Source organism: Hydra vulgaris, chromosome 03 (genome assembly GCF_038396675.1).
Source record: "Hydra vulgaris chromosome 03, alternate assembly HydraT2T_AEP".
In the NCBI taxonomy this organism is placed as follows: Eukaryota; Metazoa; Cnidaria; class Hydrozoa; order Anthoathecata; family Hydridae; genus Hydra; species Hydra vulgaris.
In genome coordinates this window covers 37,967,895-37,995,215 of record NC_088922.1, presented here as the reverse complement: position 1 = coordinate 37,995,215, position 27,321 = coordinate 37,967,895, and the positions used below count along the sequence as shown (strand labels likewise).

At 28.1% G+C, this 27,321-nt stretch overlaps 3 protein-coding genes and 1 long non-coding RNA gene across 4 annotated transcripts in view; all 4 read left to right on the top strand.

Annotated features, from left to right (window-relative positions):
- Window positions 1–10,629, top strand: part of LOC100210985 (O-phosphoseryl-tRNA(Sec) selenium transferase) — a 44,883-nt gene extending 34,254 nt beyond the window's left edge. The window contains exons 9-11 of the mRNA XM_065793131.1: window positions 2,089–2,182; window positions 3,107–3,206; window positions 9,874–10,629. Of these exons, the coding sequence (XP_065649203.1) occupies window positions 2,089–2,182; window positions 3,107–3,206; window positions 9,874–10,369 (690 nt within the window). The 3' untranslated portion in view covers window positions 10,370–10,629. The remainder of the gene's footprint in view (window positions 1–2,088; window positions 2,183–3,106; window positions 3,207–9,873) is intronic.
- A 3,466-nt stretch (window positions 10,630–14,095) lies between these two features.
- LOC136078659 (uncharacterized) lies at window positions 14,096–16,026 on the top strand. Its single transcript, XM_065794444.1, has 2 exons — window positions 14,096–14,364; window positions 14,469–16,026. The coding sequence occupies exons 1-2, from the start codon at window positions 14,096–14,098 to the stop codon at window positions 16,024–16,026; spliced, it is 1,827 nt and encodes a 608-aa protein (XP_065650516.1).
- Window positions 16,027–17,204: 1,178 nt separating this feature from the next.
- Window positions 17,205–19,190, top strand: LOC136077727 (uncharacterized). The gene is made up of 2 exons (XR_010637222.1): window positions 17,205–17,693; window positions 19,066–19,190. It is a non-coding gene; the product is annotated as an uncharacterized LOC136077727 (long non-coding RNA).
- A 6,736-nt stretch (window positions 19,191–25,926) lies between these two features.
- On the top strand, window positions 25,927–26,661 carry LOC136078658 (zinc finger MYM-type protein 1-like). Its single transcript, XM_065794443.1, has one exon. It carries the CDS (start codon window positions 25,927–25,929, stop codon window positions 26,659–26,661), a length of 735 nt encoding a protein of 244 aa, XP_065650515.1.
- The last annotated feature ends 660 nt before the right edge of the window (window positions 26,662–27,321 follow it).

The following is a 27,321-nucleotide window of genomic DNA, read 5'->3' as shown; positions in this document are numbered from 1 at the left end:
TATTTTCATATTATTTTTTTTTTAACTTTATTTTAATATTTTTAAATAGTAAAATGACAACTATTCAAGGTTTGAAAGTTAGGTGCCCAATGATAGGAAGGGGAGGATGTAATAGGAGGGTTGTAATAAACTGGAGGATTGTAATAAACTGGAGGATTGTAATAAACTGGAGGATTGTAATAAACTGGAGGCTTGAAAGTGTTTCTCAAATCTAATTATACTATATAATAATAAACAAAAGGGTCAGAATTTTAAAAAATGTTGAAAGTTTCTAAAACTTTACAAGTTCTTAAAAAGGTCTTTAAGATGAATTCTTTTTGGCAAAAACACTTCCCCTTTTTTTTTAAAACAAAGAAGTTTTTGTTTTTTTTTTTCTCTAACCACTGTGCCACAGCTGCAGTAATGTGCACTCACCCATTATTTGCAACAGGTTGGTTTCACACAAATGCAATATATCAACATACTTACATAACAAGTTAAAAGTTAATTAATTTATGTAAAAATTTTCGTTTTCAAAGAAGTTGCAAAACCTTTCTACATCCCTTTCAAATTATTGATTTTAATACTTAACTTGTTTTTCCATGCAGCGGCCTTGTTCATTGAGCTTTGTGTTTTGAAGTTGAGAGAGTTTTTTTTATAACCATTTGTTCATAACTAAAATGAAAAAATATATATAATAAAAATAAAACTCAACTTCCTAGACTGTAGTGGCCTTCTTGGCTTTATGGAGGTAAATAACATTAAAAAAAAAAATGTTTCAAGTTTTGATTTGAGTTAGGGGATTTTATTTACAAAACAGACACATCAACACTCCTTCAAAAATTTCTGATGCACTTATAAATTTAAATATGACATTTAATCAAAATTGATTCTAATATATAATAGAATAAATGTAATTTGAAAAAAAAATAATTTGTACAAATATAGGCCAAGAAGTGTGATAAAAATATTTACAAAATATTTTTATTGGCATTCGGATGTAAAATTTTATTTATACTTTCGTATTTGTTTATTTACTTTTACTTTCGTGTTTGGTTTTATTTATTTTTATTTATTTTTACTTAATTTTGATTTTTAAATGTACTTTTCATTACTGTGATATACATGATACAGGTTTGTTGTGTTGGACATACTTGTTAAATTTTAATAAAAAATAAAAATAATGTTTCACTAATTTGATATATTAAGACACCCCATCCAATATTCATTTTGAGTTAATTAGTCAACTAATATAAAAAAAAATTAACCTCAAGGCCATTCTGCTTGTGGCTTTACATTCTAATAATATAATTGCTATTTAGAATATCTTGTATTTTCAACAGTTTTCTAAAACCTGTGATATTTGCACATTACAGTGTATTAACCTTTTTGGTCAAAAAATTTTGTTATAATGTCTGAAAATTTTTCGCTTTTATAACTTGTTAGTACCTTTCATTTTAGTTTAAGCTTATTTAGTTTTGTTTTTCTTAATATCACTTTTAAAGACATCTTCTAATAATGACATCATTTGAAATAACAGATACTAATATTTTTGTATTGCTATACTTAACACAATGAAGTTTTAAAGCATTGCTTTTAGTAACACAATTCAGTGATCAGCCTTAAATAATTTAAAAAAACAAATACTGTTATTTAAAAATGCTGCAAAAATGGTCACATGAAGATTTTACATAAAATTTAGCTGACCAAAGCTTTTTATTAAAACTAGCTGACCAAAGCTTTTTATTAAAACATCTTAAAATGCTTTTTATGTATTTCATATTACGAGAAAGAAACAAAAAATTGCAGAAACTCTTTTTAAAATTTTTGAAAAAAATGATTTCTATGACTTTATATTTTTTTAGAAACATAATAACATAATGAATTCCAATATGTAGTTCCAATAAACAGATTGTGTGTTTTGATGGGGTTTAAATCCCCAATAAATAGCAATGCCATGAGGCAAGAACATTATTCACATTTACTTAAAGTAATTTTTGAATTTATAAATAGTTATGTCAGATAATCTTAATTAATACTGTTGCCTAAACATGAACCATTATTTTGAAAAAAAATCATTTTTTATTGTACTTTTTTTTTTTTTTTCAGATTGTATATGAATATTTATTATCAAGTCTAAAAGAAGTAGCCAAATTGTACAATGAGAGTGTGGTGGAAACTAGACAAAACCAAATTTCCATTGGTACTTCTAATTTGTTTGTTTACTTACCATAGTTTTTTATTTTACTTTTTTTTTTTATAGTTGCTTTACAAATTAGATTATTTATAATTTATTTTAATAAAATAACTTAATTATTCTTTTAACTTTTGCTAATTATATATCTTTAGTTCATGTCTCAACCAGCTACCCACAATGAGCCTAACAACTTTTTTCAGGGGCATTTGTTTATAGAACATGCCATGGGGTTGATTAAGTACATTTTTAGAAATCTTTTACTTTTAAGAACAAGAATAACAATAATGAAGTTTATTTTCATGCAAAGCTTATAGACATTGACTGATATATAGGCCATAGGTGTTTAATATTTATAAGTTTGATATTTTATTATTATTATGTGTATGTATATATATATATATATATATATATATATATATATATATATATATATATATATATATATATATATATATATATATATATATATACATATATATATATATATATATCCATCACTTCTCAACACAAAATGTGTTCAATTTTACTCGATATATCAATAAGTTTTTCAACACTTTTAGAGCTTCTAAATATTGAAGACAAAAAAAATTAATTCAAAAAAAAAAAGATTCAAAGTCAGAGTCTTTTTAGGGACTTTCCTATCTTTAAAAAATTAAAATTATTTTTCAAAACGTTATTTTAACAACAAAAACAAACAAAAAATGATTTGATAAGTTTTATTTGTTTTTATTTTTTATTTATTTATATAATCTAACAAAATTAATTTTTAAGATTTACTTTACGATTAATCTTAAAAACATAAGAGACATTTTTCATCCAACAATATAATTTACATTAGGTTCTTCTAACAATATAATAGACATTAAGTTTCTTCCAACAAAACGCCTCGTCAATCTTTCTTTTTTTTAACAATCTCTTTTATATTTGCAGCAATAACCTTAAAACATCTTTATGATATCTGTGGAAAAGACTATAACAAAATCAGTGAATTTGGTTCATTTTTGTTTAAAAGATCAGTTTCAGGAACGAGGTAATCTTTTATTTAATTAAAAAACTTTGATATTTTCTTAAACAAAACGAGTGCAACCAAATAATGCTAATTTAGTTTCTTTATATAAAAGTGCTACATTTTTTCAATTTAGAGAAATAACTATGTAACTGTTTAGAGACAAAGTTCTTCAAGTTTTATTCATCACAAAGTTCATTATTTGTACACGAAAATTAATAAATTAATCAAAAGTATTAAAAAAAGTTGATTTCCTTCTGGACAAAACAAGTGCAACTCGACAAAATGTTGACCAAGCTGTATTTCGCTATCAATATTTCGTGGCGAATCCTTTGTTGTTGATCACAGCCTTGCATCTTCGAGGCATAGATTCAATCAGGTGATCAATGAAACTTTGTGGAATCGCTGCCCAGGCCTTTTGGATTTGTTTAAACAGTTGATCCTTATTACAAACACCTTCATGATTAACTCTGCGGTTGACGATCTCCCACAGGTTCTCGATAGGGCTGAGATCCGGAGATTGAGGCGGCCAATCCATCACCGATAGGTGGTTGTCTTAAAGTCACTGCTTGACTACTTTTGCGGTGTGTTTCGGATCGTTGTCTTGCTGAAAAACCCATTTTATTGGCATATTCCATTCAGCAAGAGGTAACATAACATCTTTCAGGATATTTTTATACATGAAACGGTCCATTATTCCATCGTTTCGATGTATTGGACCTAGACCATTAGCATGTTAGGACCGTTAATTGTTCGGTCCGATACAGGCAGCTCTAATTGCTTTTCTATCTCGACTGATGATATCCAGGGATCCTTCTTGATGGATCTGACGATCATAGAATCCTCTCTAGAAGTGGTGGAACGCGGTCTTCCACCTTTGTTATCTGCTGCCAACTTCCCCGTAGAACGATATTTGGAACATAATCTTGATACGGTCCATTTTTTCACCCGGTATTTATCACAAATACTTTTTTGTGACATTCCGCTTACGTAATCGCCAATAACTTTCTTTCTTAGTTCCAATCCAAGACTGTCGGGAGCCATTTTTGCACTTGAAGTCATAAAAATAAATAATCACGCTTTTCAAGGCTTACCGTGTTACATTTACCTTGTGATGATACAATAATGCTCTGTGGAACACAACGTCTTGGTTGGATGTGGACTGTATTGATGTAATGAAACACTTGTTGTATTTCACTTCTTGTTTTGATGTTCTTCGATAAAACACTTTGATAAAACTCACTTCGATAAACTGTCTTGATAATACTGACTGATTGACTTCCATATACTGACTGAATTACATGTCGATTTACATGTCTCTTATATAGTAAAATGAACCTGTGTGAACCTGTTCTGGAAGATTCTAGATGCTTCTTTTTGATGCTTCTGGAAGCTTCTGGATGCGTCTAGATGCTTCTGAATGTTTCTGGATATTTCTGGATGCTACTGGATGCTTTTAGATGCTTCTTCTGGAAACTTCTGGAAGCTTCTGCATGCTTCTGGAAACTTCTGGATACTTCCTTTAATTATTAAAAAACTTCCGTGACATTGGCACGGACCAGACTTAAGAAAATGAAACAAACCAAAAAAGTTGCACTTGTTTTGTTCGCTGCAAAATGGCACTTGTCAACGAAACTCTGCCTGTGTGCTGTCACCTGTCAGCTGATTGCTCATGACATGACATGCTATGACTCCAGACTCCTGAACTGTTTGCTGTGGTAGTATAGTTTGTTTCATTTTTAAGACATGTAAAATTAGGAACACTTTTTAGCATTGTTCGATGTTGGTTGCAAATGTTTTGTCCAATACTGTATATGTATATTCCAATGGGCATAAGACTTGTGCCCATTTGAAATATCATGATCAGTTTAACTTCAACTGATCAATTACTATGATCAATTGAAATTTAGATAATTTTGAATTGAATTTTCTCAAAAACTGCTTAGTCGGTTCTAATATATATATTTTTGATGGCTTCTACAATAGTATTTATTTGTGCGTGCGTGGTTGGGTGTAGTGTTATTTATTTGTTTTTTTTTTGTCTTTAATTTGCATATATATATTCTTTAACAGTGTTGATAAACGGCATAAATATTCTTGCCTCTACTCTTTTTCAGCAGCAGCTGGCTGCTGTCTCCCAATAAATTTTCAGGGGCAATATCTCTGGCTTTCGCCTCCATTGGCTTTCACCATTCAATTGGCGGCCACAGCATGAGTTTTTTTTGGAGGTAAAATATCCTTGAGACCGACGCTAATAGGAAGTCGGAAGCCATTTGTAGCCGTCTCCAAAAGAATTTTTAGAGGCAAAATGATTTGGTTACTGCCTCTAGTGTCTTCTGCTTCCTAGCTGGCTGTAGCCCCCAAATTGGAGGCAAAATGTTTACCTACCGCTGTTGGATGTAATGAAAAATAATTTCACATTTGTTTTTAAGTTAACAAGCAATTAAAATATTAATTAGGAACAAATGTTAAAAATTTATCATCAAAGTTTTGTTTTATTTGATTAAAAAAGTTTTGACTGTTTAATTATTTATTTTTATTGAAAAAGTTTTGACTATTAAAGTCAGACAAAATAAAAGTTTTGTCAAAGTGGTTGTTTATCAAATAAATGCGAATAAAATAAAATAAAATATAAAAAAACCATTAGATAAATTAGCAGTTTCATATTTAAAACCAATGTTTAAAATCAGAATTTTTATGTCTATGCCTTAGAGGAAAAAATTATTTTGAAAAAAATATTTATAATAAAAAATTAAATTGTCAGTTTATGAATAAAGTTTGATATTTTGTCACCCATTCATCAAGCTTAAACTTTCATTTTACGACCATAACATTCATCAAGCTAAAACTTTCATTTTACGACCATAACATTAAATTCTTAACTTTAATCTTTAGATATTGTAAAAATAATTGAAAAATGTCATTTATAAATTAATATTATTAATTTATTAAAAATTAATAAAATTAATTTATTTTGGTGTCGGCATGAAAAAACTTTTATGAAAGTTAAACTTGGTTTTAAAAAATATAATTTTTTGTAACGTAATAAAATAAGAAAAATAAGAAAAACGCACTTTAGTCAAGCCAAATATTCTAAGCCAAATATAAAGATAAAAAAATATTCTGATATTTTTTTATCTTTATAAATTCTGGTGTAGTATGAGATTTTTAGGTTTTTAACTAAATTTAATAAATTTTTACTTCCCAGTAAAAAATTTTATATTTACATTAAATTTTTGCTGTCGTGAGATTTTTACTCCCCACATGAAATAGTGGTTTGTGACCACAATGTATTTTGTCAAAGCTCTAGACTCAATAGTATTGACAAAATACAACCTGATCACATAAAAAAAAATTTTTAAACGTTGAAACAAGCCACACTCTTTAAAATGTTTGTCTTAATTGGTAGTTAATAGTATAATAACTATGTTATTGTTGTAACTATATGCATATGTATCAACTACATAGTATATTATTACACAATCTTTATCAATTATAGAAGACATCATTCACAACAAGTACGAGACGAGAATTTGTTTACGAAGGTTTAAGTTTTATGTAGAGTAAGATGCTAAATAGACCAGTTATAAATTTTAAGTTGAAAAGACTTTTATATTAACACTTTTTTACTTCTGATGAAAGTCTGAGCTGTTCAGTTCAAAATATAATGAATAAATTTGTACTCTCACCTTTCAAATGAACAGGGGGATCTTAATAAACAGAATGGTCAGAGATATAACTACAGGGTGATTTAATCAAAAGTATAAACTTTAAATTAACATAATTAATTTTTTGATTGCAAATACATTACATGCGATAGTACATTTTAAAGCTCATTAAAAAGGAAATTTAATGTTAATAATTTCAAAAAAATTAAAATAACAGCATAGCCGTGAGATACGATATTCAAAAACGCATATTTTTAACAAAAAAATTGGTCGAGTTGAAGAGCGTAAGTTTGGTTCAGAGAGCTTATAGAAGTAGATTTAAGAATAGACGATATCCAACGGCAACAGCTATCACAAAATTATCTAAAAAATATGATACAACCGGAACAATACTTGATTTGCCACCAAAACTGAGGAATGAGCGAGACATTCGAATTAATGCCAGAAATAAGCTCAAAGTACTCTTCTTTGAAGATCCAACATTGTCGATCAGAAAAGCCTCAGTTGATGTTGAAATTTCATACAGCCTTTGCCGTGATATTCTTCTCAAAGATTTACAACTCAAACCGTATAAATACCAGAGTGCTCATCAACTATTGCCACTTGATTATGAAAAAAGGGTCATTTTTGCTCAATGGTGGCTGGACTTGGAAAAGGATGTTCACAAATGGTTGATCACTACAGATGAAGCCTATTTTTACCTTACTGAGTCGATCAACAAGCAAAATAACAGAAGGTGGCTGAATGAGAGACCTGAGGATTGGATAGAGAAACCGTTGCACGATGCAAAAGTTTTGGTTTGGTGTGCCATTTCCTGCCGAAAAATCTACGGACCCTACTTTTTCGAAGGAACGGTAAATCAGCACAATTACCTGGATATGCTTAAAATTTTTTTCTGGCCTAAGCACTATAGAGTTGAGAGTCACAAAAAATACTACTTTCAACAAGATGGGGCTACTCCACATACGGCTAATATGGTTCAAGAGTGGTTACAAAGTAAATTTAGGGAGAAATTCATTACCAAGCAACAATGGCCTCCACGATCACCAGACCTCAATCCATGTGATTATTTCCTATGGGGTTATCTTAAGTCTAAAGTTTATAAGCCATTACCGAAGACTTTGGATGATTTAAAAGAGAACATCACGACAGAAATCCAAAAAATAAACACTTCTGCTTTGGAATCAACGTTTTTGAATTTTACAAAAAGATGTCATTTATTAATTGAAAAAAATGGAGATCATATTGATAAAAAATAAAAAATAAATTCTTATCACTAAATTTCCTTTTAATTTATCTTTAAAATGGTGTATCGGACTTAATAATCCGATTTGATCTACAATTTTTATTTAATTTTAAAGTTTATACTTTTGATTAAATCACCCTGTACAAACTCTAATAAACAGGGGAATCTTGATAAATGGGAGAGTTGGAATATTAAACATTTCAAAAAGTAAAACAGTTTTCAATATTTTAAAACAGGGAAAACAGTTCAAGATATAGGGCAACAGTTGGAGACCACATTTAGTAAAAATTTCAAAATAACAGAATCATTTTTATTAACGTCTTCTTTGGATTATCTTTTTAGCGGTTATAATATTGTTTATGTTGAAACAACTTTTATATTAGCATTATTTTAGGTCTGATAACGGTTTAAGCTATTCAGTTCGAAATATAACGACTAATACTTTCACCTGCCAAGTATAGAGGTGTAGGTGGTAGAGGGGGCATATAGGGACACTAGCAAAATTTTTACATTTTGCAAGTTGGCGGGGCAAAGCGGAAGAGTTCAGACATCAAACTCTCAAAAAAGTAACATACCCTTATAAACTACACACCCGTACACTCATAGACCACAAAAAAGTAATAACTTAAATTTAGAAAAACAGCTTTTGTTTAAATAGTCATGTTTTTAAATCCTTGCTAGTTGTCAAGGTTATTTTTATCTATAATCTTGACAACTATTTCATATAAATTAGGAAGAGCATGTTAATTAAAGTGTTAAATTGGAACAATTCATGATGACACTTGAAATACTCTGAAAATATCATTGGTAATAAATGTGTCAATGCTAGAGTTAATTTTTTGTCAAAGATTTTATCAAAAATTTATCACATACAATAAATGCTTAGTTATACCTTTTTTTGTGTGTACCGATTTTTCTTGAGTTTTAAAAAATATTGAGTTTAAAAATGAATCGGTGAAAAGACACAAAAAAGACAGTACTAGTTTATTTTTCGTTATTTGCACTTTTTTTCATAATTTCATTTAACTTAGGGGTCGTCCATAAAGTACGTACGCTTTTTTTTCGTCCCCCCTAAGCGTATTGCAAAATGCGGGGGGGGGGGACGAAAATTTTGCAATTCACTTTTTTGAATACCCTCCACATCCCTAAAAGTACCTATGCTGTTAACCTATTTATCTAACGTTTTATAATTTTTTTTTAATTTAGAGTCTCCTTTCATATATAATCAACCCACTGCCCTCCCATCTCATATACGCCATCTGCAGACCCCCTTCCGAGCGTACGTACTTTATGGACGATCCCTTATGCCGATCTCTCTACAAAAATAATACTAGTCCATCTTTATTTCATTATTTTTTGCCATAATGTAGATTAAAACTAGTCGAAGAACAATACTTAAACATTATCTCGAAATAAAAATAATGGACTAGTACTGTTCTTCTTTTCACCGGTTCAATTACAAACTAGTAAAATAAAAAGCAGAGTAAATCAAAATTTCATTATCAGACTTTTTTGTTAAATCGAATAAAGATTTCATTGTAATGCTTGCCTAATTCTAATTTAGTTTGTGTGATACTTGGCTCATTAAGTACATTGAATTGAAAAATAATTCAAATGCTTATAATTGCTTAGATGTAATAACTCAAATTTAAATTTATGTTTTTAATAAGTTTTTTTTATTTTAATTTAGTTTTAAAAAATTGTTTTCAGGCAATCGATTGAAAAATTGAATAATAGAGCATATGCATTATTAAATTATTATACAACATTTTTTCAGAGTTGTAACTACACAAGAAGAAAAGATTATTGGACCTAATACTTTTTGTGGATGGGGTGCACACTACAACAACTATCCAACTCCGTATCTCACTGCTGCTGCCGCACTTGGGGCTACTAAAACTGATGTTGATCGTTTCATTAAAAAACTTAACAAAGCCTTCAAGCACTTTTATAAAAATGATTTCATGAATTTGCACAAAGTGTCAATTGGAAATTCTTTAGATTGTCGAGAAACAATGTGCAATGAAGGCAGTTCTATTAATTCAGTGACATTTTGCAATAAAATGGGTTTCAATGATAGTTCTAATCCAGTTTTGGATAAAACCTGTTTTAAAAATTTTCAACAATTTAAAAAGTTTGATTCTGTTAAAAACGTTTTTAAAAATGATGCATCGAAAAATATATTTATTGGTATTAACATTGATTGTAAAAAATTTCAGAGACTTAAAAAAGCAAGTTCATGCCCGTCGTTACTCATGGAAAAGCTACACTGATTCGTTACTCATGGAAAAGCTACACTGATTTGTTACTCATGGAAAAGCTACACTAATTCGTTACTCATGGAAAAGCTACACTGATTCGTTACTCATGGAAAAGCTACACTGATTCGCCGATGATTTGATTCAAAAGAATAAAGATTATTCAACACCGTAAATTATTTTTATAATAACGTAGTAGAAGTATTGTATAATACATAGTTAATATTTTGAGACAAGTTTTCTCTATGAAATAAAAATATTCTTTCGTAATAAAATATTTTGTTTTTTCAATTTTGCATTTATTTCTTTTAAGGTGTACGAAAATTGCACGAAGCAAACTATAATATGATCATTAGATGGTCATCTATTAAGATGACCGTCTAATTTTTAACTTGTCTTGAGAAAAAGAAAAAACTTATCTACACATATAACATACAGTCAACTAAAAGAGAAATTTTTATTAAACTTCATGTTGGAAATATTTGCTATGATGACGCGAATGTCTTTGACATTAACTTTATCTTTCTGTTTGATTTTTTTGTTTCTTAATTTTAAGAGTTCTTGTAGTTAAAATTACTTATTTAAAATTAGGTTAACTTATTTGAATTATTTTTTTAAATGGATTTATATGTATGTTTACTAAAAGAACTATTTATATAAGTTTACTTAATAAATTTTTATTTATATTTTAGTGTTCTTTCATTTATCTGTTCTCCAGAGATATGTTACTGCGTATTTAAATTTTTTTTCGAGATTGAAATAAAAAGTTTCATAATTTCAATTTTATGTATCCTAGACAACAATTACTACCATTTATTGTTACAATTATTGTAATAATGATCGTTACTACAAAGTTCTAAGGCTGCTTGTCAGCATAAGAAGAGCCGAGAGAGAAACGAAAATTATATTAGAAATATAAAAAAGAAATTATAAATTAGAAAATTTTCTTTTTTTAAATCGACTCTAGTTATCTATAGGTTATTTTTTTTTGTTTTTCTTTTTTCCCTCTCGAAAATGTTTCTTCTTAAACTATATTAGAGTTTATTTAAAAATCTCGTCGATAAAAATTTATACCGTTAATTAATCTTAATTACTATAACAATAATTATAATGATATATATATATATATATATATATATATATATATATATATATATATATATATATATATATATATATATATATATATATGTAAATTATTTTAGTGCATTTTACAAATAGAGTGCTCAATGTTCTTAAAGAACAGAGCAATAATAAATTAGTAAAAAACACATATCTAACTTTTATCTTCTACTTTAAGTTTCACCATTGCTGGATCATCAGGAAGAGTTACTAAATCTCAAAAAAAATTCAATTTATAGAAAAAAATATTTTACAGGAAGTTATAAATTATTATAAAAAAAATTTTAATTACTATTTTTTTTTTTTTGTTAACGGGAAGTTACAGAAAGTAATTATTAAATAATTTTCTTTGGAATGGGGATAGTTTAATTTGGTCATTTGTTTTTATAATTTTTAAGAGGTATTTATTTTTGTGCCTACACTTAGAAATTAATTCAGATTTTTTATTTAATAAATTTTCTTGATTTAAATGAGTAATTATTTCAAATTTTTCTTGCAAACAGCATATAAAAGGAAAAAAACACTGATTATTGTAATTGTAAACAAAAAATAGATCGCCCTCTAAATGGAAAATGCCTTTCGAAAAATATGATTTAAAAGTGCATTGTTTCCTCAAAAAATAACCCTGATAAACAATATATTGGCTAAACCGAATGGAATGGAAAAAACGTTATGCCAACCGCAAACAATCGTTTAAATACAAAAAATATTCAAAAGAGACTATGCTGTCAAAATATATTTGGGATTTAAAAGAAAAAAATAAAATTTTAATTTACCTAAAATCTGCCCTGCCTATAATAACATTCCCAAAAAATGTATGCTATGTTTGCAAGAAAAATTTGAAATAATTACTCATTTAAATCAAGAAAATTTATAAAAATAAAATATCTGAAATAATTTAATTAATGTAAATAATTTTTGTAATTAATGTAATGTAAATAATTTTTAATTAAAAAGCCTTCTAATTTTAAAAATGCAATTTTTCAATTTTATTTTGTGATTTTTTGGGTATAATTTAGCGATGTCTGAGGAACTTTTATAAGTATAAAGTCCCCATCTTGCTTGTTTTTCACCGGTTTCCTAAATTAAGAAATATTTGTAAAGTGGATTCTAATTTTATTATCGGTAGCATAATTTCGGACCATATTAGGCACGCCTGACCTGACCCGTTTATTTGACTGACGAGATTTCAAAATGATATGAATTCTTATTAAATTGTTTCCTTTTTTCTCCGGTAACGTAACTTCAGGTCAAGTTAGGCAAAACATTTTTGCGCCTAACTTGGCCCGTTTATTCGGCAAACGAGAGTCCAAAAAGTTATTAAGTCTATTTAGGGCAAAGAGCCCTAATAATGGCCGGGTCTTATTAAGAGCCAAATTTGGGTCCGCTTTTAATGCATTTATTTATTTGGCGGAACATTTATCTAGTTGTTGATTATACTTTTCTGTTTCTTTAATATATCTATGTTTTAATCTAACTTTTATAAATGTTTTTTTCAGTCTTGATTTTAAGGAAATCTTATTTTTCTCAAGGTTAATTTAAGTGAATATTTTATGCCGTAAAAAGTAATTTTTGGTTTTTTCATGCAACTTTGAGACATATTTTAACGCAATATTGTTTCAAGTATGTCTTTTTGGTTTATTTTGATCTGTTGTGTACTTTAATATTATTACGTAAACTGTTTTGTTCGTCAATATACGATAGGCAGAAGCATCAATATAACCTAAACTCCCAGATTTCAAATAGGTCTCAATAATAGCCATTTATTTAACCAAATAAGAGCCACGGCTCCTATTTTTAATATCGAATTATTACGTGGCTATTATTAGGACAATAGTTTAATTTATTGTGTATATAGTTTAAACACAAATTGTGTCACAATAAATTAGACTTATATGTCCTTATTATAAAAGTTCTAATAACTTATATGTCCTAATTGTATCCTTATTATAGTTATACTTAATGTTTATACATGGTAAAGTAAATACTGATTATATTTAATATAAGGCTTATATTAACTGTAATCAGTATTTACTTTAAGATGTATAAATACTACGTATAATAAGTATTTACTTTACAGTATTTATTATAACGGTTTTTTATGTCTGCAAGTATGTAATTTTATTTGTTTTAATGTTTGTAAATATTTAAAGTAATGGTTTGTATTTTATAATTTATATAATACAAATAAACAAAAATTATTATTATTAATATTTACTAGCTACATAACAATTTAAAATATATATATTTTGTATATTTAATTTAATGCTCACTAAGTATTATGTATTATAAGTATTATGTTGTATTTAACCATTGTACTTATGTATGCTATTTCTGTTATATTGATGTATAGATATGTATGATAAGCATACTTTATGCTTGTATATGTATTTGTTTGTGGTATCTGTATATAACCTTACAAAAATCTAATGTAAATACATTGTCATAACAATGTAGTCAGTATTCTCTATCTTTTAGTTAATTCGAGTAATTATGGGAAAAACCACGAAAATCACAAAAAAGAATAACAAGATTAAAAAGAACACTGCCTCTAGTTTTAATTCAAAGTTGAACCAGAAAGTGACAAATGTAAAGAGATTTCAGTGGTCCAACAAAGATATGAAAAATGCAATTGCAGCTGTTCAAAATAGTTTAATGTCGCAACGAGAAGCTGCAGCACAATTTAGTATTCTTCGGTCAACCCTTGGTAAATATCTTAAAGGCAATTCAGTTCATGGTGTCAAACCCGGACCTAATCCAATATTATCAATGAATTTAGAGCTAAAACTTGTTGAATATGCCGCAACAAGAGCTGAACTTGGATTTGGATTTGGAAAGAGACAATTTAAAAAATATGCATCAGATTTAGCCACAAAGCACAATTTAAAGTTTAAGCGTTCAACTCCTTCAGAAAAATGGTGGCGCAATGTTGGAACATGGATGAGTCTGGGCTACAGATGGATTTTAAACCTCCTAAAATAATTGCAAAAAGAGGTACAAAACACCTTCAATCTCGCACATCTGGAAAATGTGAAACCATAACCATTATTGCTGCTGTAAATGCTGCAGGTGGTTTAGTACCTCCACATTTGATAGCAAAAGGTAAAACGGCTAGATCCCTTCATTCTTTTAATACTGCAAATGCACCATCAGGCTCAAATTGGAGTTTTAGTGAGACAGGTTGGACAAAGCAAGGAATTGCATTTCTTTGGTTCACTAATACTTTCTTGCCTAATATAGGTAGAGATAGGCCACAAATTCTCATAGTTGATGGTCACGATTCTCATAACTTTGTTGAGTTATTGTCTGTTGCAATCGAAAATAACATTTATATTGTCGAAATGCCAGCGCATTGTTCGCATTGGCTCCAGCCTCTAGATCGCACAGTATTTGGTCCTCTTAAAACCTATTATAATCAAACATATCATGAATTAATGAATGAATATCCTGGAGTTACTATTGACAAGTCAACTTTTTGTGGCCTTTTTAAGAAAGCCTGGGATCAAGCTCTCACAGCTGCTAATATTATTTCAGGGTTTCGATCATGTGGCATTTTTCCATACAATCCCTCTGCTGTTCCAAGCATAGCTTACTTGCCTAATTCTGTCTATTCCATACAACAGCTACTTGACTCAAATGATCTGTTTGAATCAAATCTGCATCCAATCAAAACTGACACTAAAATAACAAGATCAGAATATGCAATAGAAGAGGAAGTTGATTTTGAAGTAGAATTAATTAATAAACCTGGAAATATGTCTGAATCTAAAATAGATAATAATTTGATAAACCTTGACAATAATTCTTTGATATGGGATACCCATTTGACTCATGAGCAGTTTACAACTTTTAATTTCTGTATTCAAAATGGCTACGACATCCCAGATCCCTTGTATAAATTATATAAAGAATTTAAACTGAAACAGATTTCATGTACAAATGCCATTTTAGAAATAGATGACTCTGTTCCGATGCCAAATGAATCTATAGTTACTATTCCATTTCTAAATGAAACTATTATTCAGCAAGTTCCTGTGCCAAATGAAACAACTGGGCAATCTAGTTTTTTTCCAAATAAAACCACTAATGATTGTAGTCAGATGTCAATTAAAGCCATTGTTCAGCCTAGTCTGACACCAATTATGTTGTGTACAAACCATTCAAATAATGATATTGACAATGATATTTTGCCTTATCCAAAGATATATACTATCAAGTCAAAAGAAAATCGAAAAAAAGCTCAAAAATATTTTGTATTAACTTCTCAAGAAGCAATGCAATCTAAAGTAAATGATGAGGAGAAGAAAAAAAAGAAAGTCGCAGCAGCTGAAGAGAAAAAATTGAAAAAACAAAAAGAAAAAGAAAATAAAGCACAACAAAAACAGGAGAAAGAGATACAAAAGCTATCTAAAAAAGCTAGCTCAGTTAGAATGAGAAAATTCAGTTCAACTCCTAAGATATTGGAATTCAATATCTCTTCAGATAATCAAAATATCTGTATTAAAGTACCAGATAATGCAATTATCTCCATCGATAATGAGCAAATGTAAATAGATTATTATCAACAGATTTTTATCAAATTCATTATCAATATATTGTGAAAACTTATTATTATTATTTTAATATTATCAAAACTTCTAACATATTATTGTAAAGCTTATTGTACATATATTGAAAATTGCATTATTAAATGCTAGTTGAAATCTTATAACAGCTATGTGCTAAAGCTATTTTTTTATTTAAAATTTGTTTTATGCTTGATTTTTTATGAAAGTAATTAAAAATTTTCTAAACTTATTTTGTATTTCCTTTTTGATAGACTATCTTTTTATTTGAATAACAAATAAAAACTGTTCAAGTTTTTTTGTTTAATATCAACCAAAGTAATATTTTTAAGCGAAGTATAGAATATTTTACTTATAAAAAAATTATCTTGGTTTGTAGTTCTTTAAAGTAGATCCTAGTTCATTATTAGGCTTTAATCGTCTGTCTGAATAATACTTTTCGATATATAAGCATTCTTAGATATATTGATTTTAGGTAATGTAAGTGGCTCATAATAGGTAACGTTTTTTAATTTGCTGGCTATTATTTGGTCTACCCGGACAATAATTGGTACAAATTTAAAATATCAGTTTAAATACATTTTTATCTGAATTAAAAATGTTTTAAAAATAAAAAAGGTTTGTATAAGGTGTAGGCGTTGGTCATTAATAAAGCAGTATAAAAAAAAATTCACCATTAGTTTAAGACATCTTACACGACATTTTATAAAAAAATTGTGGCCATTAATTGGTCACTTTGCCCTAATTGTGGTTTTTTTCATCGTTTGGTAGCGTAACTTCAGGTCAAGTTAGGCGCAAGTTAGTCGTTAATTGATTGTTTCTATCGATTACAGATTTCAAAAGAAACTTTCAACTGATCAATATAAAACATTTTTCTAGCATGTCTTGCATTTCTTTACAGTCTGTAAGAAAATTGATTGAGAACGGCTGTGTCGAAAATCTACAACGCAGTGGCTACGGTACCGGCAGCTGGATCTTTAGCTCTAGCAGCTAGAGTACCGGCTGGTCTGGGTTCTAGCTAATTTACCGATGACATAAGTTATATTCATTGCGTAACAGTAACAATTAGAAAATCAACAGCCGGTTTCTTAGCCTTTCATGATTTAAAACCGGCTTCTGATTTCAATAAACTTACAAATAAACGTCTTAATCGTTAGTATTATCCGCTCTGATTGTTAGTAGAATGAACGTTGAAGATATTTATAATAATTTTAATGAGCTTACGCTAGCAATTAAAGAATATGAAAAATCAAGATTTGTATCTCTTTATGTTCGAGATAGTCGAACAATTGATTTAGCAATTAAAAAAGGTTTGCAACGATCTATTAATAAAGAGTTAAAATATTACTATTTAACATACTGTTGCTATCATGGTGGACGCAAATTTAAATCAAGATCAAAAGGGCTTCGTCCAAACCAAAGGTATTTTTCAATAATAATTAGAGCTAGTCAATAAAATCATGACTTTTTTAACAATCATTTTGTCAACTGAAGATTGCGTTACACTAAAGATACTATTTGTAGACTTATTATTTATACATAGTACCTATAAAATTCAATGTCCGTTAACAATTTGCATTGGTGTTACCGAAGATGGTGAAAGATTCTGTGTGACAAAAGTTATTAATGAGCACAACCATGCAATTGACAAAGTAATTCTGTTTTTTCTTTCTTATATAAAGGTATTAGTTTTTTGCTGAATAGCAGGGTGGCCAGTATACATAAAATAAGGGAAATTATTGAAAAGTCCAGGAAAATGTTTTGAGTTAGGGGGTTAGGGGAATCAAGGAAAAGTCTAGTATTTTGCTTTTTTTCAAAAGTCAGTGAAATTTCCAAAATTTAGCTTAATTGGTTTAACTTAAATGATAGCATTTTTTATATAGTTTTCTTTTTCCTAATTAAATCTTTGCTATTAGGCTGAAAGACATTTACAAACAATAAATATTAGTTTAAAAAGTAATTACTATCATTTTTTCTTTATAAAATTCCAGATTTTTAATTATCAGAGTCAGGGAAAAGTCAGGGAATTTGATTGTACAAAATGGCTGGCCACCCTGAATAGATTGTCAAGAAATATTTTTATTGATAATATACTATGTTTTTATAACAGCAGCAATATTACATAACAGCAGAGGTTACAAAGTTTAAAAACTGAAAGATATGTATTTAATTTTCTCATAGTTTTCATAAATGCATTTGACAGGTAAACAACTAAACAGGGGTTCAATAAAAAAAGGTTCTTAGTTTTTAATTATATTTTAAAATGTTGTATTATTCTGTTGTTATATTTTTCTATAAATTTTATTAATTAATAATTATTTTATACTTTCAACGTATTTGATAGAAATAAAGCATAAATAGATATAGAAATGGAAGCTTTGTTTGTTAACTATAGCTGTTTTATCTGCTGCACTATTGTAAAAGCCAAAATGTTGCGATCTTTATTGATCTTAAACTTATGACTTAAACCCCTTACATTGACTCAATTTGTGATTATTTTAAAATATATTTAAAAAAATGTTTTTGTTTGTAGGATCTGGTTTAGTCATTGTTTTGTTTTTTAACTAAGTAAATAGGCAGTTAAATAAATAACATTTCCCACTCAAGTTCTAATATTAAATTGTTTTTCATTATGACTTATTGTCGTATTTAAAGTTAGTTTTTATAGTTATGTCATGAAGCACCATTTTATTGAGTTCCATATTACTATCAAATAAAAGAAAAAGTAAAAATTATACAATTGTAAATGATATTCTATTTGAATGTGCATGCAAATTAAATATTCATTTAAACTGTTGTTTTCCGTTGTAGATAATACTTTGTTTTAACTTTGTCTATATTGACCTGAAATTGAGACAAATTAAAAAAATATTCTTTGAACTATAAATAAGTTTTTTATAAAGATTTATCTGTAAAGCAGAATTTTAGAAATAAAAAATTGTTGCTTATAAATAAGTTATAAATTTTTTTTTATAAATCCTTAAAATGATGAAGTTGTTAATTTTTTTAAATTTTTTTACCTAGGAAATAATTGAAAGACTTCCAAAAGTTAGGAAACTAAATGAGGATCAAGAGAAAGATGTAAAACAAATGTTAAAGATACATGGCAATAAATGGCTTATTCATGAGCATGTTCAAAATGAAACAGGTGACATTTATTAAAACTTAGGCAAAGCAAGTTCTAATATCCTGATTGTATTTGGAGTTGTGTGAGCCATTAAATTAAACATAACTGTAAATTATATACATATAAATACAGTATATATTTATATATATATATATATATATATATATATATATATATATATATATATATATATATATATATATATATATATATATATATATATATATATATGAATGTATGTAGGTAATAAAAAAATTTAGTAAATTTGCAATCTGTCATGCAATTTTTTGGAATTAGGTAAAATGAGGTTGGCAAAACTTACCTTAAAACTTAACTTAATACTGGAATTAGGGCATCCAAACTGCTGTATTGTTGTCAAAATCGTTCTGAATATGCCACTGACCATGCAATGCAAAATTAAAAACATGATTATATAAACCGTATTTTATACAATTAATTAAATATAATTAAATATCTTTTATATATTAAATGCCATTAAATACCAGCTTACAAGTTAACTTAAAAGTTATACTTTTGGTTTAAAAACAAGATAAAAATCTTCACAATAAAACTTTGGTTACATAAGTGCAGGTTTTGTGTGGGATGTTGTAATTGTATTTGATTAGATCTGTGAAGAAATTTTTCTTTTAAAGTAACAAGTAATTTATTACAAGTAAATTTTAACAAGTAAAGTATAACAAGCAAATTTGAACTGCTATTTATAAAGAATTGATAATAAACTAACCTTTTTGCTTTTTTAAGAAACTGTTTCTTCATCATTTTTTGTTGTAAAATTAACTTCACATTAAGTCGTTAACATATGAATTCATGAAAATTCATCTGCCATGACATAACATAAAGTCATGCCAGGACAAATATTAAAATTTCCAATGTATCATAACATATACATATAATAATGATAGCAAGTTGATCAACTTCCCATGAAAACAAGTTGTTGTTACCAAGCCCTAAATTAATACATATATTATAGATTTTAAAACCACTAGTCGTCAAGAAATATTAATATATAATTCTATGGGAAGTAGAATGACAGCTGTTTGAAATTGAGTTTTTAATAATAAGTTAATATACAGCTGCCCATAAAATAAGGCATTCAACAATTCTGACCTAATAGTGTGACGTTGGCAAAAAATAGCAACTCAAACACAGTACAAGAGAAATAGAACAGAACAGTCTGCAGTAGTCACATACTAAAGACATTACACATTACGAATTGACTGGGACAGTTGCAGAACTCCAAAATTGATACTAAAAAGTTCGACCAGAAGGTTTGTGAGGTACTTAAAATTCATTACCATGCAATGCCCTTCAATAAAATAGTAGCAATCTAGACGAGGAACCATATGTGCCAACAAAAAATTGGATACCAATGTTTGTGTATTTATGTCAGAGAAGGATGAAAACATTCCAGCAACGTAAAATGGAACTGGCTGAATGAAGAGACTAAAGCTGTAACAAAAAATTGTAACAGTATTACTTTCTATTTGAACTAATTGCCACAAGATATATATTTTAAATATTAAAAAATGTAGTATATTAGTAATATAGGTATTGTATTAGTAGTAAACAAATTATGTAATAATGTAACTATTGTATTTAAATAAATAGTTTGTATTTAAATAAATAGTTTGTGCATTATTAAATAAAACTACAACTATAACCAATTCCAAATTAATCAGCTAGAGTATGCAGAAATTTAAAATGTTTCTTTGCAAACTGTTTTAACATATGGTATCACAGTGTTTTATCTTGTTTCTGAAAAGGTATGGATATGAGCGGGGTAACGTTATAGAGTATTAATATAAAATTAACAATAAATTATAATATTCTGGATTTAAGCAGTCATTGAAGCTTTTTTGCTCTTTAACACACTTTGTTTTCTATCAACTCCAAACATATGCTTGCAGCTTTATTTGCTGTTTATTACAAAAAAAAGTAACTCCAAAAAACAAAAGCATCAAACAATAACAAAAACCATTACAATTTTGAAAAGTTAAAAAAAATAAAAAGCATTATAATGGTTTCAGGGAGTAAAACCATAAATAATAAAAAACAAGTAATTTTTGTTTTTTGGTCCTTTATCTACTAATAAAATACTTAAATTTTATTAAAATACAAAAAGTATTTTATGAATATATTTACACAACTGATGAACTTTTCTCCTTAAAATGCTGTTAAGTTTTAAGTTAACTGTTAAGTTTTAATTTTATGTATTTTTAACACTATTTTTACAATAATATAATATAATTTTCAATTGTTGCTTTTCTTAAACAAATTAGTACAATTAGTAAAGTATAACAAGTAAAGTATAAAAAATAAATTTAACAAGTAAAGTTAAACAGTTTTTTTATTTTTATTTATTTAGATTTACTCCCAACAAGGTTACAAGCAATCCACTATTAAGTTGGGAGTTACTAGAAAACAAATAAAATTGTTAAAAATGTAGGTTGCATGAGTCAGGAAAACATGATGGGAGAGAGTTCCAGAAGAGTTGAAGTGCAGAAAGAAAAATTAGGCAAATAAAAATTTGCAGAGCATGTAGGGACATTTACAGTATAAAGATGAGGCTTTGCTGAATGATGAGTCAAGCAAGAAAGAGTTTTAATTGATGGAACTAGAGTTGATACCTCTTTTGAGCAGCAACCAAAATATTATTTATGGAAGAGAGAAAAAGATGAAACTTTATGTCAAGGGGAGAGAGCCTCAAGCTTGACAGATAAAGCAGGTCAAACTACATTTTCAATGCATTTTAGGACCTAGTCTAGAAGAGAAAGAGCATCATTGTGATACCATATAACATCAAATTAGAGTGCCTTCCTCAAATTATTAGATCAATGTTGTAATACGATCCTTAATTAGCATGAAATTCTCTATCAAAATTAATCATAAAATGATTGGGGTAGGCAACTGAAACAGTGCCTAAAGTTTAACAAGTAAAGTTTAACAAGTAAAGTATAACAAACAACTAAAATATAATTTATCAGTTTTAATAAATTACAAACATATAAAACATAAAATTTAAATTTTTTTTTATATTCATTAAGGATTATTAAATCAATTTAACAGATTCCCAACATCCATTTTCATCAAAATACCAGCCGGTTTAATAGAACTATTTGTTTCTAATTGCGGATGTGAAGTAAACCAACTGAAAGTTACGTCATTGTCATTAGCTAGAACCCAGACCAGCCGGTTCTCTAGCTGCTAGAGCTAAAGATCCAGCAGCCGGTACCGTAGCCACTGCGAATCTACAAACTGTTTATATTGGATTGTTGTTAAAGATTATTTTCCTTCACAAACCAGATCTTTATAACTTGTTGACTGTTCAAAAGTCAATAAAGAGAAATATTTCTGTTAAGTGTGACATTCCGCAGAACTCAAAGAAAACTATGGCGTTGAAGTAAGTATTTCTCTATTTATTTCAAAAAGTATAAGAAAAAATAATAGCAAAAAATCATTCTTTATATTCCTAACATATCTATAATAGTTTACTGTATTTGTTTTCAGATTTTTTTGTATTCTTTCTTTTTATTTATTTTTTATTTTTTTCTTATGTGTTTTAATATTTTTTTTTTGTTTGTTTCCATTTTTTTAAAAAACAAAAAAAAAAAAAAAAAAAAAAGAGTTTATTAAATTTTGCTTTATTAAATTTTTATTTTACTTTAAAAATTAAAGTGTTTTTTTATTTTTATTTTAATGAGTGACTAAAGGAGTTCTATGAAAAGGTTGTGATGATAAACGCATCATCCTTACCTTCTTTGAGTCCCTGACTGATTATAACAGTATATATATATATATATATATATATATATATATATATATATATATATATATATATATATATATTATAAATTAAAAAGATTATAAAGGTTTTTTATGTTTACGATGTTATTTATTTTATATGAAAAATTGTAATATTGTTTAATCAGCGAAATAAAAGTTGAATAATAATAATAAATAGCAACTACACCAATAGTAATAATAATAATAACAATAATAATAATAATAACAATAATAATGATAATAGTAATAACAATAACATTAAAAATTATAATAATAAATTTGACTTAAAATTGCTTTAAGAAAGTTAGCATAAGTAAACCATTTTTTTAATTTATCTTTTGCTTTGATCTCATTGATTTGCTTTTTTTTTTTTTTTTTTTATCAAACTTATATAAATACTTGAATAAAATTTTATTTTACATTAAGCTTGGTGTTGGATTTTTTTTACTGTGTATTAAAAAGCTTTATTCAGATTTTTTTACAGATCTGAATCTACTGGTAATTGTCTATTTAGTTTGTTTTCTATTTTGCTTTTTTTTTGTTCGTTTTCTATTTGTCTGAGTGGTGATAATAGTTTGGTAATGGATTTAAGAATTCTGACAGCAATTGATTTAAATTTAAATCCCACATTTTACAGTAGTCACCCATCGTTTGTCAGCTTGTGCCTAAAGTATCCAAATGAGTTTTTATCAATAGATAATTTGTTAGCAGTGTCTGTGACCACACATTCTGTAGACTCAGGAAAACTAAAAGATGATCTTATTAAGGAAGAAGCATTACATATATGTCAAAAATTCGTATGGTCTGGTTTTCTTTGCATTCTTGCTCTTTCAACTGTGTGTTTTAAACAAGTTCAGTGTTACTACAGAACAATTGGTTCTCTCCTAAAATATAAACTCATTTTTAATCTTAAAATTGAACCTCATATTTTATCTGCATCATCAGATGTTCTGGATTTATTGTTTTGTTTTGAAGGATCAAATCCTCCACTTCCATATAAACACAATTATTACGTACCTCTAGTTTTTCGTTCCAGATGAGAAATGCTTGAAGTGTAAATTTTATGTAAAAAAGTTAGTAATTGTACTAAACAATAAACAATTGCTATGTTTACAGATATATACAACACCAATCAAGAACCACCTATTTCTACCATTGTTAATAAATCTTTTATATGAACTTAGTAACAACAAATTTATAACATCCTCTCACGGAAATAGTGTCTTCAATTCCTTTATATATTCAAAATCGTATTCTTCAAATAATTTGCTACCTTTAAATGAAAATTATTGTAAAATTAAAAACAAAAAGTTTTAATCTGCAAAAATTTCAAAACTAGAGTCTGATACAAATAAATTGTCAAGTGAATTCTCTAGTGAATATGATATCGCATGCTTCCTCAAAGGCATCTACTTTAAATGATTTGCAAATAAAAAACTTCATTAGAAATGTTTTTGTGCCTGATGAAAGTTATTCTTTTCCAAAAACAAATGGGCAATCTTTCCAACTTATTTGGTTAAAGCAATTTTCATGGCTTAATTTATTCACCATCTGAAAATAGAGCATATTGTTTGAGTTGTGTTTTGTTTGGGTTTAAATACTCTTCGAAATCTAGTAGATGTAAAACTTGTTTTCTCAGCCTGTAAAGCACTGGCCAGATGCTGTGAGTGCTTTTAATAGACATTATCATGGGAATAAAGGAAAGATTAATGAACATCACTTAGCTGTGCAAAATCTTCATTATAACACCTGAACCATATTTTCAGCAGTTTTAAATACAATGAATGGAAGCATTCAAAATATTATCGGGACAAGTTGCGTACAATTGTTGACTCAATCATTTTTTAGGCTGTCTTAATATAGCTTTTAGAGGTCATCGTGATGATTCCCAACACCATCCTACTGTTGAAAAATATTCTTTAGTAAATGTAGTAAGAAATTTTGTTGAACTTTTAAACAAAAAATGTGGAAAATATATTCAGAATATTTTAATTTCCAATATAAAGGAAAATCAATTTTTTTCAATAATTGCTGATGAAGCATCTGATTGCTCCAATCAGGAACAAATGTCTTTAATTATTAGATTTGTAGTTATCTTGATGTTAGAGAATAATTTATTTGAGTTTTTTATGATTATGAAAGTAAAATTATTTGAATTAGATTTTTTAATATAAAATAATATTTCAAAATTTCGATTCTACAAGGACGTAGGAATGAGTCCGACAGTCTGGCTTTTGTCGGACCACTTTTGACCAGCTCATATTTTTATTCATTTATTTAGTTAAATCTGCGTCTAATCATTCTGCTATATACCGGTATATAGCAGAATAATTCATTATTACAATCACAATTGACCAATTTAGGTAGTTGTATAAATGAATTATAAAAAAAGCGTAGATAGATTGTAACTATTATTTTGTGAGTGTCCATGGTGTCATTTAGAAAGCTGTCCGTTTGCAATGATTGAACCAGTTCCTGATTCCTGTCATCTCTGATTGGCTTTTTTACATTATGATGAGGCAAAGGGTGCAGTATTCTGCCATACATGTACTGAAGCCTGCAAGCTTAAACAAATTACTGCTAAGAAACCCGAGGCAGTATTTGTAATTATTTTTGTATACTGTTTGTATATAACATTGCAATTAGACTAAAATAATTGACATTAACAAATCATCCTTTTTTGCATATTCTGTAAAAAAATATTTTATTGTTAAAAATATCTTTGAATTCATAAACCGTTCATAAATTTTATCGTTGTGGCAGGTGGTGGTTGACTTCTCTAACTAAGACAGATGCTACAGTATCGTTCAGGAGCCATGAATTGAGTTCTTTCCACAAAGAAGCAGTCATGGTGATGGTAACTCTTCCTTCTACAACACCAGATGTTAGAGAGCTTCTGTCAAAGCAACATGCTGCTCTAAAACAGAATAATCGGCACTGTTTGAAATCATTTAATGTATTCAGTTTTTCTGTGTAGACAAGGATTGGCTCTCAGAGGTGATGATGATGATCAAGATGGAAATCTTAAACAAATTGTGTGTATGAAGGCTTACAGTGATACTCTGCTTAAAGACTGGCTTGTTAAAAATTACAATGTTTACACCAGTGCAGAAATACAAAATGAAATTATTCAAACAATAAGTCTCCAGGTGCTGAGAAAAATCATGGCTGAGCTCCAGTCTTCTCCTTTTCTGACCATTATGATAGACGAAACTACTGATTCATCCAATATTGAGCAAGTTACATGTGTTGTAAGACACATCATTGAAGAACTGGAAGTGCATGAAGAGTTTTTAGGTGTATATGCTGTGGATTTCACTGATGCAACAATTTTGGTATCTCTTATTAAGGATGTGATTATACAAATGAACCTTCCTATGGCAAAACTACGAGGACAATGCTATAATGGGGCAAGTGTGATGAGTGGGATAAGGAGTGGTGTTGCCAAACAAATTGCAGACACTGAACCAAGAGCAATATACACTCATTGCTGCGTTCATGCTTTAAATCTTGCTGTTGGTGACACTGTTAAACAATCCAAGATTATGAGAAATGCATTAGAAACCACATATGAAATCATAAAACTTATAAAGTATTCGCCAATGAGAGAGGCAATGTTTAAAAATATTAAAGCAAACTTGTTTGATGCTCTAACTGTTGGAATCAGAAAACTATGTCCTACCAGATAGACAGTAAGAGCAGATTCAATTGCTAGTATAATTAGCAACTCTGAAGTTTTACAGATGACATGGGAAAAGGTAATTGATGTAAGCAAGGATACTGAAATTAAGGCAAGAATTTATGGAGTATCAATTCAAATGAAAACTTTAAATTACTTGTATAGAGTTATTTTAGGTGAGACCATGTTGAGACACTTAGATAATCTTAGTTGCACTTTGCGATACAAGTCCATGTCTGCTATGGAAGGACATCAAATTGCTCTTATGACTATTGCTACATTCTACATGCTACATGCTACAATCTCTTCGAAATGATACATATTTTGATCTTCTGTGGGGTAAGGTTAATCTTATGGCATCCAAATTAAATGTTAATGAACCTCAGGTTCTTAGAATCAGGAAAATATCTAAGAGGTTTGATATTGGTAACTCTGATAGTGATTATCATGCAGACCCTAAATCCTTATACAGACAAGTAGTTATTATGAAGTAATAGATGTTATCATTGCTGCCATACAAGAATGCTTTGATCAACCAGGATATAAAAAATATCAGCAAATGGAAGCTCTCTTGATAAAAGCAATTAAGCAAGAGAGGTTGGAAGATGATGTAAATGGTGTTTGCTCCTTATATGGTGATGATTTAAACAAAGTTTTACTTGAGGCACAA